Source organism: Salarias fasciatus, chromosome 18 (assembly GCF_902148845.1).
Source record: "Salarias fasciatus chromosome 18, fSalaFa1.1, whole genome shotgun sequence".
Classification (NCBI taxonomy): domain Eukaryota; kingdom Metazoa; phylum Chordata; class Actinopteri; order Blenniiformes; family Blenniidae; genus Salarias; species Salarias fasciatus.
In genome coordinates this window covers 28824305-28842124 of record NC_043762.1, presented here as the reverse complement: position 1 = coordinate 28842124, position 17820 = coordinate 28824305, and the positions used below count along the sequence as shown (strand labels likewise).

The 17820-nt window shown below is 42.7% G+C and overlaps 1 protein-coding gene across 1 annotated transcript; it reads left to right on the top strand.

The window, feature by feature from the left end:
• The first annotated feature begins 2017 nt into the window (after positions 1-2017).
• LOC115406001 (E3 ubiquitin-protein ligase HECTD3-like) lies at positions 2018-17820 on the top strand. The gene is made up of 20 exons (XM_030115845.1): positions 2018-2089; positions 2967-3370; positions 3593-3849; positions 3927-4083; positions 11653-11768; positions 11860-11970; positions 12058-12140; positions 12238-12403; positions 12526-12607; positions 13017-13199; positions 14226-14278; positions 14372-14540; positions 14631-14744; positions 14826-14915; positions 15101-15307; positions 15426-15555; positions 16490-16564; positions 17173-17254; positions 17375-17446; positions 17604-17820. The coding sequence occupies exons 2-20, from the start codon at positions 3029-3031 to the stop codon at positions 17674-17676; spliced, it is 2562 nt and encodes an 853-aa protein (XP_029971705.1). The 5' UTR covers positions 2018-2089; positions 2967-3028; the 3' UTR covers positions 17677-17820.

Sequence of the window (17820 nt, the reverse complement as noted above, 5' to 3'; positions counted from 1 at the left end):
TATTAATCACCAAATACTGAAGTGTGCCAATAAATCTGTATCTGTATGTCATAAAGAATGACATGAGAATCTAATTAAAGATGGATTTTATTGACACCTTCTGTGTGTTCTGTTGGTGCATCATGAATGATTGTATGTAATGAATGAAGGTACAATGATAACTGTACAAAAATGCTTCATTTGTCTTTGTGGTGATATGTAACGGGCAGAAATGGATTTATACCACAAACTGAATAATAATAAAATTGTGTCAGAACTACTGGTTCCCAGGAAGTAGTTTAAAGGGAGCAAGAAGTATTTTGATTTGTTTTGATTGTAGATGTTTTTTATTCACACGTTCCTTTCTGTGTGACTGATTATCAGATTTAAAACTGGAGCAATTTATGCATGAAGACCACAAATCACAACCCAGTTGGCATTCAACCGACCTTAAATGTCGAAATTTAGTTGAAATAATATCAGTTGATGAAAAACATGAATTCAACGTCAAAACAACGTTGACACTAAATGGTTGAAGTTGTGTCGTAAACTCATTGTGGATTCAACATTGAAATATCAACATTTTTTAGATGTATCTGTAATCGTCAGTATTTTTAAAATCATGACTTCTAAAAATTTAGCTGAAATATGTCAGTTGAAAACCAACGTTGTTTCAACATCCAGACAACGTTGATAAATTTACCATTGAAAAAATATTTATGTGAATGTTAACCCCGCCTTGTATTTCTTTTTCTTTGATTCTGCTTGTTTTCATTGTCTCATAAAGACAGAATTATGTCTAATAAAAGAGCCGCCCAAGCGGTTAAATTTAGTACGTAATTCCATCGAATTGTGAACTTGGGTGAAACACAAAAGAAACATCTTTCAAATCACTACTTTGTTTCGTGTGTTTTGCACTGTATTTCAGGATAAGTTGTTTTCTGCAAACTAGTGGTCACCCTCCTATTTACACGTTATGTATTCAATAAGCTAATAGCTCAACAGGTAAGGCTGATGCTTGCCGAATAGTAAGTCATGAGTTGGAATCCCAGATTTCACCTGTCTGCAATGGAAAGCGTAATTGACTGAAAGAATATGCCTGAACCTCGGACTGTGAGCCTGGTGATCAACTTATTTTTTAATTTTCTGCACTTTTGCTGCTATACTGCTCAGTTGAACTAAAGCCATCATGGTTGAAGACATGAAGTTGAAATAACGTTGTGATTTCAACGTTGATCAGATTTGCAAAATCGAAACAAAATTCAACGGTTATTCAACATTGATTCCTGACGTTGACTCAAGCTGGGAACAAAAGAAGACAAACCACTGAAAGTAGGATATATCACTGGTGATTGTTGAACAGAATAAATGAAAAAGCAAGTCAAATGTCTCTTGCATCCAATAAATCATATTTTCAAATCGCTGAAATTGTTTTAATTTCAAACTTTATAATTTAATTTTTTTTTCAAGGCAATTCACAGCACTATTCAAAGAAATACATGAAAGGAAAACAAATCACAACTTATTCAGGAAAGTGATTAGAGGAGGAAAAAAGAATTGCCTAAATTAAGTAAATCTTTATTAAGACATTTGTAAATAAATACAATTTGGTTTCACATGCTTCAAGTTAATCTGAGTCCATTCAAAGCTTTTTAGGCGAAAAGGAAGATTTTGAAGTTGATCATTTGACGCACAGCCAGTGCAGACTTTGGATTACTCATTCACATTTTTTGCGAAACTCAGGATAATTTACAGTAGCCTGTAACCCTGAACCTCTTATCTCAATTCTGAACATTTGCTACATAATATGGACTTTATTATACCATGGCAGCGTAATTTTATCTCCTTAAAACTTCAAACCATGCACAAGTTATTTCATTGTCGACCTGACACACATAACGCAGCCTATATCAAGCTGAACACGTCTGGAAGTGTTTGTGTGGATGATGTTTTTCCTTGGTTTTTTTTCCCCCCAATATTATATTTCGGAACTGAGGACGACCCACCTACGGAAAGTCAGAAGGCTCAAAACAGTCGATTTGCGCTTCCGCGTTTACGGAACCGGCGGCGTTGGACTCCCGGCGTTCAGAGAAACTCCAGCTGAGCGGAGGTTCGGTACCTTTCACTGTTTCTGGACACTACTCTGGGTTTTAATCAAAGCGAAGTGAGTTTTTCCGTAGAGAGCGTGGCTTGTCCTAAACTGGGCAGCCCGTCCACTGACTGCAACTTTGAGTGAGCTGCTGGTGAGAACAGACACACCATGGACATGAAATATATTAATACATGATTGATTTAAAATATGCGACTGAATTCAGTGTTACTGGGAGTTAGTTTGGTTGTCGTCTGAGTGACTGGAGTCTTTAAATAGAGCCGCTGAAGAAACGGGGCGGTGTGTTTGAATGGGAAAAGTTGACTCATTAAGTATTATGACGCAGTGATGCAGTGAGAAGCCTGCAATACAAAAACACTTTTTAAAATAATGTTCACAACAACTCTTAATATCGTCTGGGAATTCCCTCAAGGAATTCTAACGTTCAGAAAACCTCAAATTAAAATAAATTAGTTTATAATAGACAGTTGTTTTCTTTATCTGTAACATAGATAATAAAGCAAAATATCTCACTTTATGAGTGTGAACAGGGTGTGTGTTTGCCTTTAGATTTGTATTCTCTGCAGCAGTGTAGTTCAGAGGACACAGATATAATACCACAGGGGGCAGTGGCAGCCCAGAGATGAGAGAGGTGGACTCTGGATCAGGATTTCACAGGCTGAACTCTCACTGTGGATCCATACTCCAAGAACATGACTGTTCAATGCAGGAAAAATAGGGATTTAATGGAGTATGAACATTAGATAGCTTTAAACTGTAAAAATATTTTGTTGTTATGGCACAGGGAATATTTTTTCTTATTTATTTTAACCTAAAATATAGTGAAGGATGTTTATAAAAGCCTGTGATTAATAAATAATCCATTTTCTTTGTGCAGCTTTATGGTATCAGTCTGGAGATGCTGAACTGCTGTCTGGCTCCTCCATCATCTGCACCACCATGTCTCTGAGCAACAACCCACACTATCTGCTGGGCAGGATCCGCTTCCTGAACAGGTGTATTGAGAGTTTGAGGAAGGGGGAGTCGGTACCCGAGTGTCTGTGTTATGTCCCCAAAGAGGAGTGCTACAAAATCTGCAAGGACTCATCATCTGCCTCTGCCTCCTGCGGAGCTTCCACCAGCTCCATTGGAACTCTCATATCAGTCTTTGAAAGTCCTCATCATCCTCCGAATAGCAAGACATTATGCAAATACAATCTTGAACTGAAGAAAGGAACTTGCATCTGGACAACGGGAGAGAAATTCTGTAACGACCAGGGCCTGTGGGTTAAAATCAGCAAGGTAAGATCTTGTCTTGCTTCCTTTTGACAGCAGTTTCCATATTTCCATGATGTATTTAAGTGTCATGAGACATTTTTTATCTTCAGAAGTCCTGAAATGTTTAATTACATACCTATATTATAATAAAGGGGACTCATTTTGCTTTAAGTAAATGAGTGAAAACGGCATGTTTCTGTTGAATAGATGAAAATAAATATTGACAAAAATAACGGCTGTTTTCAGGAGCAGCTGGAGGAGCAGCGTCCGGGCCAGGAGCTGGAGGAAGGCTGGATCCTGGTGTGTAAACACACTGAGGGGGGTGACAGCCTGGTACCAGTGGAGTCTCCAGAAACCATCAGCAGGCAGCAGCAGCTCCTCGGCTTCGACCACAAACCCTGCAACCGGTGGGAGCAGGTGGTGGACGTGGTGGAAAACGCTCTTTACAAAACCAACAAACCCCAAATCGCGGCATGTGACGGCGCTGCCGTCCAGAAGCTGAGGTGAGTCTGGTTGAATGAAGTCAAACTGGACAGTTGATGTTTTTGACAAATCATAATGTAAACTTTGACCTTTCCAGGTACGTTCCTCCTGGATGGGTGTTTGAATGTGATGAGGATCTGGTGCACTACTTGTACGACCAGAAAGAGAAAGAGGACGTGAGTCAGAAGTGGGGGGAACACATCCTGGGATGTTTGAAAGACTCTGTGAGGAGCATCAGTGTGTCTTCAATCGCAGTGAGTGTCATTCAGCTTTTCACAAACATTTTCTGACACAGATTATCTGGCTGTTTTTACTTTGATGCAGGCCTTTAGAAACATTTAAATTTATGATATTGATGAAACTCTTAAAACAATAAATAGTAGAGACTTCCGGGTGACAGGCGAGGAGATACCAGCATCAGAAAACGTGCTCCCGAGTCCCGACCATTTAAACTGAAACAAGGTGCAACGTAGGATAGAAAACGAATCGGTCACTCTTTTCTCTGTTTACCTCCCTCCACAAAGTGACCCAAAACTTCTGAAAAAAGGTTTTGTTACGGAATCGACAGGTGTACTGGTCTGTGCAGGTGATTTCAGTACAGTGGGACACATCAAACAATAAGAGGACTGTTACCCCACAGAATGAAATTTTGAGGAAAGGTTTAGATGATCGGCCTGTGGGCCTTTTGGAGAGACCTGCACCCATCAGATAAAGATTATACTTTGTACTTGGCCCCGCACAATGTGCAGTCAAGAATTGATTTCTTCTTCATCCTTAAGAATGACAGACAGGATTCAGAAGTGTGAGATTGGAAGCAGGGACGTTGATCACTCACCGGTCTATCGAGCTGTGCACTTGGACAATAGACCAAAAAAAAAAAAAAAAAACGATTTGGAGACTAAACACAAGCTTAGTCAATAATAAAACAGTACTGCAACAAATAAAAGCTGAAATCACATCATTCCTTGAACCAAATGGCAACGGAGAAGTAAATCCAAATATACTATGGGACACTTTAAAAGCTGTTATAAGAGGAAAATTTATGTCTCTCAGCACGACAATCAAGAAAGCGAAAGACTCAGCACTCACTCAATTTGGAAAAAAAAAAATAATACAAGAATTGGAGAAGCAACACAGTGAAAATCAAAATGACCAGACACTGAGTCAAATTGAAGAAATCAGAACCCAAATCTCAAACATGTATAAAGAAGCGCTGTAGAAAAAAAACACATTTTTAAGGCAGTCTTATTAAGAAGTAGGCCCCAAAGCAACAAAACTATTAGCCAAGAAAATCCGAGAAAAACAGATCTCACAGTCAACCTACAAAATATTAGACCCCAGTACAAGACAAATTCATAGTGGTCGAGATCAAATTGATAAAACATTTCAGGATTATTATAAAACGCTGTACTCACAACCAAAACAAAATAACAAAGACCAAATTAGAACATTTTTGAATTCATTACATTTGCCACCAATTGGTGAATGTCAAAATGAACACCTAATGTCCAAGATCACAGAACAGGAACTGGATAATGTACTGGAAAAAGGGAAAAATAACAAGACCCCTGGAGCTGATGGCCTACCAGCTGAATGGCATCAGACTTTTAAAGAGGACTTAATTCCAGTCCTCCTGAAGTCCTTTAACTACACACTGGAGAAAAACTCATCCCCACCCTCATGGAATGAGGCTATTGTTTCAATTATTCCCAAGAAGGGAAAGAATAAAGTCCTGTAGTTCATACAGGCCTATATCAGTCTTAAGTCAAGACTACAAATTTTACACATCTATTATCTCCAAAAGACTAGATTCTTTTGCACCTGAACTGATAGACGAAAATCAAACTGGTTTTGTTGGAGGCCGGCAAGCACAAGATAGTAAGACGCTCTCTTCATATCATACAAAATACCCTCCACAAAAAGTTAGGATCAGTGTTTGTTAACCTTGATGCTGAAAAAGCTTCCGATCGGGTTAACCCGGAGTATTTATTTTTGGTGTTAGAACCATAGATTGTATATAAATGGATAGCCCTATCGTGACGTCACCCACAGAGTTCCCAACCGCCGTTCTGAAGACTTTACCGAGTCACGCAGATTTCTTGTTTTGCCTTGAGAGGAAAGAAACCACGGCTTAGATATGATACATTAACCATTAGTCAAATCAAATCAAATCAAATTTTATTTCTAGTGCTGTCAGTTTTAATCGCATTGATCGCAATTTAATCGCATTGATCGCAATTAATCGTGATTAATTCATGGAGAACTGTCAAGAATTCACTTTTTTAAAGTTGAGATTAATTGCAATGAAGAATCTAATCCTCATAAATCAGTCCCAATGTCAGGAAAAAAACACTATTATCCTCTCGTTCTTTTCTTTGACCCAATTGGCAGACCTCAATGGATTAATCGCGATTAAAATTGACAGCACTATTTATTTCATATAGCACTTTTCATATTTCTAAAAATAACGCAAAGTGCTGAACAATAAGAACAGACATAAAAACAAGAAGAATCAAAAAACCGTGCCATCAAACAGTATGCACCGCACACACACACACTCTCCCATTATGTTGCACAGAACACAGGAGACATGGCATGGCACTGAGCATCTTGGGAAAACACTACCAGTGGGGCCATCCGCACCAGGAGAAATCGAGGGTCATTAGTACTGGGGCTCCAGCGCCCGACCCCCGATCCTGTCAGACCAAGGAAAACCGCACACCGAAGTGTGGAGCCCCCCAGGCCTGCCGGGACCAGAGGACCCAGGCACAGTAACCCCAACACCAGACCGGGACCAACTCTCAGTGTGAAGGACCCCCCAAAGGAAACACTGGAATTAAACAGCTAAAACGTAATAAAATATAATACAAAAATAAAATGTAGTAGTAAGATAGGATTACAAAGTAAAAAAATAAAACAAGTTAAAGTACGTAATAAAATAGAATAAAATTACATAAATAAAGATGGAATAAGAGGACTATAAAAGGTCAGTTAAAAGCCTGATTAAAAAGGTGTGTTTTCAACCTCCCTTTAAAACTATCAACAGTCTCTGCGGTCCTGAGGTTCTCCAGCAGGCTGCTCCACAGACGGGGCCGTAGTGGCTAAAAGCCGCCTCGCCATGAGTTTTGGTTCTGGCTTTGAGAACACACGATAGGCCGCTGCCAGAGGACCTCAGGGCCGCGAGGGTCGATAGGGTAAAAACAGATCAGCTAAATAAGAAGGCACAAGGCCGTTAAGACATTTAAAAACTAATAAGAGAACTTTAAAATCGATCCTGAAGCGGACAGAGAGCCAATGCAGCGACTGTAAAACCGGTGTAATGTGGCTCCGCCCCCTGGTCCCCGTCAGCACGGCGGCTGAGTTTTCTAACAGTTGTAGGTTAGAAATGTTCTTTTTGTTTCAGACCAGAGAGCAAGGCATTACAGTAAACTATTCTACAGGAAATAAAAGCTGCATTAGCACCTCCTGCTGGCCTGAGAGAGAAACAGGCGACTCTGGCTATATTCTTAAGATGATAAAATCCAATCTTAGTTATGTTTTTAATGTGTGGAATAAAATTTAGCTCAGAGTCGAAAATCACGCCCAGGTTCTTAACTGATTGTTCTGGTTTAAAATCCTGTAATTTAGCTAAAATGTTCTCTCTCTGACCTTCGGGACCGACAACTAAAACCTCAGTCTTGTCCTGGTTGAGCAGCAGGAAATTCACTGCATCCATGACTTGATGTCTGAAATACAGTTAAAAAGGGTTTCTATTGGCCCTGAGCCACCAGGAGACACGGCGATGAACAGCTGAGTGTCGTCAGCGTAACCATGGAAACTGATGCCGTGTCTTCTGATGACGTCCCCAAGTGGAAGCATGTAGAGATTAAAAAGTATGGGACCTAAAATTGAACCTTGGGGAACCCCACACCTAATTTCATGGGTTCCTGAGGAACAAGTATCCAAACTTACATAAAAACATCGATCTGTGAGAAAAGAACTGAACCAGTTAAGAACAGTACCAGAGAGGCCCACAAGGTGACTCAGTCTGTTTATTAAAATGTGGTGGTCTACTGTGTCGAAGGCGGCACTCAGGTCCAGCAGAACCAACACTGTGAGCTTTTTATTATCTAAATTCCAATTGATATCATTTAAAATCTTTAAAAGGGCGTCTCGGTACTGTGGTTCACTCTAAAACCAGACTGATGTCTTTCTAAAATGTTATTGATCATTAAAAAGTCATTGACTTGGTTAAAAACCAGTCTTTCTAAAACTTTACTTAAAAATGGTCAGTTGGATCCTGGTCTGTAGTTATTAAGAACATTGGGGTCTAAACTGCTCTTCTTCAGAAGGGGCTTCACCACCGCCGTTTTAAAGGCAGTGGGGAAGACGCCCGTCTGAAGAGAGCTGTTCATGATATTTAAAATCTGTTCCTCCAGGAATCCATAAAGTGATTTAAAAAGTGGTGGGAATGGGATCTAAAAGGCAGGTTGTTGATTTTACTTGGGGGAAAACTCGACCAAGAGTCCTTCATCAACCAGGTCCAAACTGTCCAGTGTGTCCTCAGGCATGGACAACGGTTCAGTTGTGTTCACTGATAAAACCTGTTGGGGTCAAAGACTAGACCTGATGTCCATGATTTTAGTTCTGAAGTGGTCTGCAGAGTCTTCACAGAGAGCGTCCGTCGGCTCCTGAAAGCTTTACCTTCTTTCAGCACTCCTGTCGTTTCTTTTCAGTTTATTGATTATATCATTCTTCCTCCACGGGGGTTTAGAATGGCCCTTGATAGTTTTGGTTAAAAGTGGAGCGACTGAGTCCAGGCTGGACTTCAGTTTACTGTTAAAATCGTCAACGATAAAATCACAAGATGCAGGTAAAATCACAGCAGGAGTGCTCTGTAAGATCTCTATAAAATCTGCAGCCACTTCAGAAGTAAGGTAGCGTCTCCTCACTGTTCTCACCGGGGCTTCCTGTTAGTTAAAACTGGTGATGTTAAAAAACACACAGTAGTTGTCAGACACAGCCAGGTCAACACCAGAGGACACACTGATGGACAGACCGGGTTAGAACCAGGTCCAGGGTGTGTCCTCCGTTGTGAGTTGGCTGTGTGACATGCTGTTTAAAATCTAAACAGTTTAAAAGGTTTATTTAAAAAGTCTCTGGACATTGAGTCCGAGATGTCATCAACATGTCAGTTAAAATCACCAGTTATTAAAATTCTGTTATATTGAGAATGAATTATTGTTAAAAGTTCTGAAAATTCAGTGATAAAAAGACTAGAGTACTGAGGGGGTCTGGACTCTGTTAAACACAGGATCGGGGGACTGCTAAAAACAAAGGCGTGGTGCTCAAAAGAAGTAAAAGTATTAAAATCCACTGCACAGACGCTAAATCTGTTTTTTAAAATGGAAGCAGTCCCTCCAGCCCTCTTACCCTGTCTGGTTGAAAATAAAAAGTTAAAACTGGGTGGGGAAGCCTCAGTGAGGAGAACAGGTGCATCAGTGCCGCCATGTCTCAGTTAAAAGCAGGCTGTCTAAGTTATTGTCTAAAATCAGATCATCAATAATAAGAGATAAAAGATAAAAATAAAAGATTTGTTTAAAAGCGCCCGCACATTCAGCAGCGCCATATTAATGGTGGTGGGCGGGCTGGATGTGGCTCTCGGTGGAGTTTCACTGTTAACAGTCCTTTTGCGTTTAAGAACAGTCTGGGGGATGTGGTGTCTGGAGGAGGTGATGACTGGGATTTTGTGTACCGTGTGTGGTGTGTCCGGGGGCAGTGAAGGTGTGTGAGGGGTGTGTGCGGCGTGTGGTGGATGGAGCGGGGGGCTTCCAGGTAGTCAGTCAGCGGGAGATGTGTAGACTGTGTGCTGAATGTTACCTGCTAAAATGGAGCTGCCCAGCGTGCTCGGATGAAGTCTGTCCTGATGATAAAAATCTGGGCGGTTCTAGAAAAGGTTAAAATTGTCAATGAAATAAACATTGGAGGCTGTGCAGGAGCGCTGAAGCCAGGTGTTTAAACCGAGCAGTCTGGAGAAGCGTTCAGCGCCCCTGGAGAAGGTCGGCAAAGGTCCAGAGATAAAAACCGACCTCCCACAGCTCTCCAGCAGGTTAAAAAGGTCTTTAAAATCCTACTTAGTGACCTCTGACTGCTGCTGGGCCGTGTCGTTAGTGCCGACGTGCACGATGACCCGGCGGACAGTGGAGGGGAGGGACTGCAGGAGCTCCGGGAGTCCGTGGAGGATCGTGGGGGCAGTAGCACCAGGAATAAAGGAAGAAAGAGGTGGAATGTCTCTACCTAATCTCAGAGATTACTATCTCTCTGCGCAAATAAAAGCTATAGTTCTTTGGTGTGATGATAAATATGAGGTCAGATGGAAGGAGATTGGAAAAAATTGTAGAAACGTCCCAATAAAAGCAATGGTCGGAGACCGGACACTCGCAGTCACTCTTTAGGATGATTTAAACCCCATAGTCTCCAATACTTTATCTATTTGGTTTGATGTCATTAAAGGAATACTCCACCCAAAAAACGATTTGGCCTCATTTTCTACTCACCCTCATGCTGAGAAACACTCTGGAGCACTTTTTTGACGTTTCAAATGCAGTTGGAGATGTTTGGGGATTTTCATTGTCAACAAACAGGGACCGACAGAGCCCGACAGAAAAAATGGTCCATAAAATCCGGAAGCCACGGCAGACCAAGCAACACGCTTGCGCGCTTTCAACGACTACTTTTCTAAATTGCAAGCGTAGAAGAAGAAGTTCCGCTGTATATATTCTGCTGTGAGTGACCGAGCTGTGGACAATCACAAAAGTGATTGGCTGCTGTTTTAAAGCTTTGAATTTTGCTTAAAGCGCCAAGCGTGTTGCTTGGTCTGCCGCGGCTTCCGTAGTTCAGGGTGCGCGTGCAGACATGCAATGGAGCTGTATGAGAGCGCCCTGTTTGGGCTCTTAAAATGTACTAAATGACCTTGTCAAGAATTAATTATGGACGTTACGCACTCAGGACACTTGGATTACAGCGGACAAGCAGTATGAAGGAAAATGGGAACGTTTTGTGGATTTTATGGACCATTTTTTCTGTCGGGCTCTGTCGGTCCCTGTTTGTTGACAACAAAAATCCCCAAACATCTCCAACTGCATTTGAAACGTCAAAAAAGTGCTCCAGAGTGTTTCTCAGCATGAGGGTGAGTAGAAAATGAGGCCAAATCGTTTTTTGGGTGGAGTATTCCTTTAAGCAGTTGAACTATTCAACTCAAATAAAAAAGTTGAGATGAGTTGCTTATGACACTGTTATGATACTGACAGGTTTTTACTGCAACAGCAAAAAAGCTATTACTCACAAATGGTTACAAACTGACGCTCCCACAGTGGATAATTGGCTTGCTATCATTACGGACATACATGAAATGGAAAGGTTAACTTTTGTTTTAAGATTGCAAACTGATGTTCACACCTCAAAATGGACAAAAAGGACTCTATATTTAAACAAATAACTGCAATCATTTGTAGTGAAGTGGTTGTTGCTGTATATGGTGGCCTCATTACACATTTGCTTTCCATGTTTGATTTTTTTTTCTCTTATTTTTTTTTTACAAAGTTATTATATGGATGCTGCTTAATGTTGGTCTATGTAACATTCTGACAGCACTGTTGTAACTGATGTATATAAAACTGTTCAATAAAAAAATTGAGTATAAAAAAAGCATAAATAAAAGGATAAAGATTCTGTCTCAAGAAAAATATTTTATCCATGTAGTGAATTTCATGTGTTTTAGTAAGCATGAGTCTTTTGCGAATTTGTTTCTCCTATCATGCCACCTTGATGTTTGGTGATACGAGATTGATTGCTACGTGAAATATATGACGGATGAGGACGCTGACACGTACTGGGAGAGTGAAGGCAAAAGAGGAGAACACTGGATCCGCCTGGAGATGAGGAGCGGCGTTGTGGTCGAGTAAGAACCCCCCTCCCCCATGCCGTGTTAGAAGTTCCTGATAAATTGTGAGCATGCTTCTATTGAGCCCATTTTGGTTGTTGTCCACCAGGAAAATGATGCTGAGGGTAGACGTGAATGACCTAAACCTTATGCCCAAGAAAATCACAATCCATGGAGGCGGCAAACACCTGAAGAAACTGAACGAGGTCGACGTAGATGAGTGAGAAAATCATCTCTCATCACCAGAACTCTTTTTAGATTTATTGTTCTGTTGCTGATATAATTGATTGTCTCTGTTGGCCTCCAGAACTGTGACTGGAGAAGTGTGTGTACTGCAAGATATGGCCTGCCATCTTCCTGTCATTGAGATTCGAATCGAGGAGTGTGTAGGTCAGGCTGTTTGTTTTCTTCCTGCCTTCAATAAGTCTTTCAACAGAAAACTCTCTAGATGCAAACTCAAGACGTGTTTTCTCCTTGTCCCTCCCAGACAACGGGACAGACGTCCGGATCCGAGGCTTGTCGATCACGTCGTCCCGTGAGAAAGACCTCGGCGTCAATGCAGACGAGTTCCGGTCGTCGAAGCTGGTGCGCTACCCCCGTCTGCTGAGTGTCCCACCTGACGTCCTGTACCACAGAGCGCTGCTCATTCAGAGGTAGGCCGTCCTCCTTGGACCACCTGTTACAAGTGGAAAAGCACCGTGTCTTCCTGGGTTGAGAGGCGTGGCTTTACAGCAATGTTCTGGCAGTGGGTCCACTATCCGTCTTGCCTCTGCAGGTTCGTCCATCTCCTGGACAGCGTGCTGCCCTATTTGGTGCCAGCCTGGAACTTCAGCCTTGGTGACTTCAGCAAAATCACGGTGATTCATCTGAACACTTTCTATGAATATGTCTAATATATACGTTTCAGAAAATCAACAATCATTCAGTTCTTTGTAATAAACAAGACTATCAAACAAGATCAAACAAGACTCCATGTAACCTATGAAATTTGATAGATGATTCATCACTGTAGTATTTTATGACGAACATGTTGACCTTTGGGTCCGCTAAATTGCTGGACTTTCTTCATTTGAGTAAAGACGATCGATGCTCCTCTTTCTTTTCGATCCTTCTTGCTTAGTTTTCTTCATTCCAAACCACAGTACATTTTCTTTTACATTTGTTTTGTATTGCCATAAACATATTGAAAATTTGAGCACATGCACTTGATATTTAGTTCACTCCGACATGACTCCTTTTAGTATTTGTCATTTCTTTCAACTGTAGAGAGTAAAGCAGTTTTTGCTGCTGTCCAAACGCCGCGTTGAGCTCATTGCTCAGAGCCTGCAGGACTCGGAGACCCCGAGGCCACCAAGAAGACCAGAAGTGGTGGTCAACAGGGGTCTGGCCGCGGCGCACAGAGAAAACCCGTCTCTGGACTCCAGCTGCAGGAACAGCCTGTTCAATCAGGTATTGACTGTCATGATGGAGATATTTACGAGGGGGTACCCAAAAGAAACCGGAATTAGGCCATAAAATACTAATAATAATGATGAGTTTCGACTTCGGGCCATCAGATGTGCTGCAGGTAAGCCTCGTGCATATCTGTGAAAAAGCTGAGTTCCCAGAGTGACACTGACGCCTATCAGGCGCTATTTATAGTAACAGAGTGCAGCGGTGGTCTGCGATTTTTTCCAAAATGGCGACATTAACTGGAAAGCCAGAGCAGCGCGCAAACATTAAATTCTGCTTTTTGCTGGGAAAAAAATAGCAGCAGAAACACTCAGCTTGTTGCAGCAGCCTACAAGGATGATGCTCTGGGGAAGACTCAGGTCCATGAGTGGTTCGGCGGTTTGAGAAGGGCCAGATGTCGGCGCGTCAGGTCTACTCAGCCGTGAAAACAATGCTGAGCTGCTTCTTGGCTGTCCAGGGTATCGTCCACAGCGAGTCTGTCCCTCCAGGTCAGACTGTAAATCAGGACTACTACATGGAAGTCCTCAGACGGCTTCGTGAGGATGTGAGGAGGAAGCGGTCCGCGTAGTGGCGGAGTGGAGCCGGTTGATCCACCACCACAGAGCGCCAGCGGACACGGCGCTGCGCCTCACGCAGTTTCTGGCGCAGAATGAGATGAATCTCCTCTCCCATCCGCCTTATTCGCCAGATGTAGCCTCGAGTGACTTTTTCTTGTTCCCCAAGTTGAAGAAAGAGCTGAAGGGACAGCGGTTTGCAGATGTGGAGGAGGTGACAGAAAAATCACAGCCGGCCCAGAATGGCACAATTACGCACGGGTCTGATGACGCATTGGTGAAGTGGGAGACACGGCTGGAGCGCTGCATTAATGCGGATGGAGATTATTTTGAAGGCGACGGTGATGTTTTATTTTGAAATGTCAGAAATAAAAAGTTACAGTCAAATTCCGGGAACTTTTGGGTACGCCCTCGTACACTGTGGTGGCATGTTCGAGACAGCCTGATATTAAGAATTTTCCTCCTTCAGATGTACGAGGCTCTCAAGAAATTTGCCAAACGGACAAAGACTTTCAATTACAGGTGTGCATTTTCTCAGATGTATTTCTTTGTTATTTATCTGATAGTGATTGTAACAATGTGGTTTCAGTTCTCAATTTCTTTCCATCTCAACAGATGGCCCAGTACTTATGGCCACTGGTGGGAATGTGACTTTATTGGCGAGGGAATCCTCGACGCAGGCGGTGGGTTTCGGGACAGCCTGACAGACATATCGGAGGAGCTTTGTCCTAGCTCCGCTGAGAGTCCGGTACCTCTGCCCTTCTTCATCCGGACATCCAACCAAGTAACTGCTCCTCATCATTCAGTGCCCATTAGAAAGGACTTGAATTCAGAGCTGTCCCTTTCCTGAAATCCTGTTGCATTTATCTTTTAGGATGCTTTAGATGCCAAAGATTACTACGTCCCAAACCCGGCCTGCAAAGAGTTCCACAAGTATGAGTGGATCGGTCAGTTAATGGGAGGTGCTCTCAGAGGGAAAGACTTCTTGGTGAGTAGGACTCACTTTCTACCTATTTTTGGATTTCATTGTTTTATGATGAAGTCCTGAACAAGTGTCTTGTGTCCGCAGGTCTTGGCTCTGCCCAGCCTGGTGTGGAAGCAGTTGACTGGAGAACCTGTCGTCTGGAGTAAAGACTTTCCAGCAGTTGACTCTGTACTGGTGAGGACATTTGGAAAAAAATATGTATATATATATATATATTACTTCAACAATCACAAGATGGCATACTGTGTTCTCTCTTCCTATTTATCCAGTTAAAAGGAAACATGAAAGCAAAGCAGCCTTGTTTGGTCACTGATTCTGTCCTGGTCCTGGCTCGCTGCTAAATGTGGACGTGTGTTCAGGTGAACCTGCTGGAGGCCATGGAGAACATGGACCAGGAGACGTTTGAGTTCAGGTTCGGGGAGGAGCTGGTCTACACCACACTGCTGACCGACGGCCAGATGGTGGAGCTCATCCCCGGCGGCAGCAACGTGTCGGTTCACTACAAGGACCGCAGCCAGTTCATCTGCCTGGTGCAGAAGGCTCGGCTGGAGGAGAGCAAACAGCAGGTGGGCCTTCACCTTCACTTCTCTTACCTCTCTGGTCTGAACTGCTGGGTTTCTTTTGTTCTTTCATGAAATGTGTGCAATGCTAAATGTGCAGTTGGTTGATTCTGTGGATGTGCAGATTGCAGCCTTGCGGGCGGGGCTGCTGAAGGTGGTCCCTCAGGCCGTGCTGGACCTGCTCACCTGGCAGGAAGTGGAGAAGAAGGTGTGCGGAGACCCAGAGATCACAGTGGAAGCTCTGAAACTATCTGGTGCGTGTCTTTGACAATTGCACACCTTTTCTGCTGTAAATATGCTTTTTCTATTGAAGCAAGTTGCGCTTTGTGGTGTCTATGCGTTTTGTCAACACAATACTTTTGGGCCCAGTCCCATTTCTCTTTCTGGCCCTCCCATTTAGCCCTCCCCTATGGCCCTACCCCTTTGAAATGGAATGCTAAGGGGTAGGGCCGAAAGTAAACCCCTCAGAATTGGAACACCCCTTCGAAAATCGTGTACATCATCAGTAGTCGCCGCTGCCGATGACGTAGCAGATGCGACAATTGTTTGCCGAAGAAGAATGTTTTTCTTCCATTTTAAAACTTTATTGACAAAATACTTACATTTAGGAACTTCTTTCGTTGCGGACGCCGCCATCTTGCCGATCTTGGAAGGCTTTCTAGGAAATCGGTCATCCATTGGGGGTCGGTGGCGAGGGGCGCTTGTTTTGTTCGCCTGGACCATGAATGACGGGTGGGGTTAGTTCACTTCCGCATTGGCGGGAGTGCTCGTTTCCCACCCACGCATTCCAGGCGGGCAGTGTTGAAGAAACCAGTTTCTTGAAAATAATCGTCTATCTGTTGTGTTTGGAATGCGCCTGGAATGCGCGGGAGTGAAAACGATCGCTCCCGCCAGTGCGGAAGTGAATTAACCCCGCCCGCAACTCACGGTGTAGGCTGACAAAACAAGCACCCCTTGCCACCAGTCGCCACTGGATCATACCCCTCCGTTTGAAGTGTGCCTCGGAAGAATCTCCTTTTGGAGGGGTGACTGGCCCTCCTTCTTGTCCCTACCCCTACATCATAATGACAATCGGGACACTCCTACCCCTCCACGTGAACGTGCAAAACGAGGGGGAGGGCTAAGGGGTGAATTGGGATTCAGCGTTGGAATGTCTTCAGGGAATTGATTCTTCTGGTTTTCCCACAGCACAATTTGCAAACCAGAAACCAAATGACCAGAGAGTGCAGTACTTCTGGGAGGCGTTGACAAACTTCACCAATGGTCAGTTTACTGTTTCTGTTCATCTTTTTCTAATACAGTATATGTCTTTTGCCAAGTCAACTGCATATTTTTGGTGTCTTTTTCCAAAAACTTTGAGATGATGTGTAAAATGAAGATGAAGACAGATTGAATGATTGGTGAAAGGATGCTGTTTCCAATACTTGTAAACTAAATGACAACAGAAGAAAGACACTCGTCAACTCTCTGACATTTCATTTTAAATTAAAGAGATTAGTTTGTTTTTTTGCTTTTCTAGTGGTTTCCACAGGAATTCATGGAAACTTCTTATTAGGTGCTCTTTCTGCCACAACCCTGACTTGAGCCATGCTAAAAAAAAGACTTAACCAGCTGCAAAGATTAAAATCTTGAGAAATGTTACATTATGTGAGTGGTTTATGATGTTGGTACTCCTACCCCTCTTCCTTTTGTATGTCTTGCTCTCATATCTGACATGCTGTCTGTTCTGTTGTGGGGAAAACATTTGTACCGTGTTGTTTCCTTTTTACACATCTTATCAAGCCTTTTAGAACTTGGATTACCTCAAAGTTACTTGAGATGTCAAGGATTGAGCACAGCGACTTACAAGGACTGTTGAATTCTGTTTCCAGAAGACCGCAGTCGGTTCCTCAAGTTTGTTACTGGTCGGAGTCGACTCCCCGCACCTTTCTACGTCTATTTTGACGGACTAAGGTGAGCACCAATGAATTCCTTTTTGCATATCTGTTATGAAGTAGGGATGTCCTGTTCGAATCAAAGCTAAATTCTGAGCCGCCCTAAAGCAGCGGACGTATATTCTGTTTCTGACTACAGCTCTCCAACAAACGACGAGCTTCCCCGTGCATCGACTTGCAGCCACAGTCTTGAGCTACCAAACTACACAAGGTACTCCTGAATTGCATGTGTAGGCTTTTTTTTTGGAAACAAGTTTTTTTTGCAAAACTTTTTGAAAGTTTTTGAAAAATAAAACTTCTGAAAAGCACAGAAGTAATGTCACCTTGATCACCTTGTTGATGTCCTCTACTCCTTTGTTTCTCTGCAGCGCGAAGGCTTATGAAGACAAGCTGCGTTTTGCAGTGTACAACTGCATGAGCATTGACAGAGACAAAGACTGACAAGCCCTCCTGCTGCTCAACGACCACTGCACGCCCAGAAACTGTAGCTGAGAAGAAACACTCCAAATTAATCACCAAATACTGAAGTCTGCCAATCAAACTTTATCTGTATATAATAAAGAATGACATGAGAATATAATTAAA

What these genes read in the sequence shown, in the direction of transcription:
- LOC115406001 (XM_030115845.1), top strand. Translation starts at nt 3,029, where the DNA reads ATGTCTCTGAGCAACAACCCACACTATCTGCTGGGCAGGATCCGCTTC. An exon ending in TCATCCGGACATCCAACCAA is followed by an intron (nt 14,541 to 14,630) that starts GTAACTGCTCCT and finishes TTTATCTTTTAG; the next exon opens with GATGCTTTAGATGCCAAAGA. An exon ending in CAGCAGTTGACTCTGTACTG is followed by an intron (nt 14,916 to 15,100) that starts GTGAGGACATTT and finishes ACGTGTGTTCAG; the next exon opens with GTGAACCTGCTGGAGGCCAT.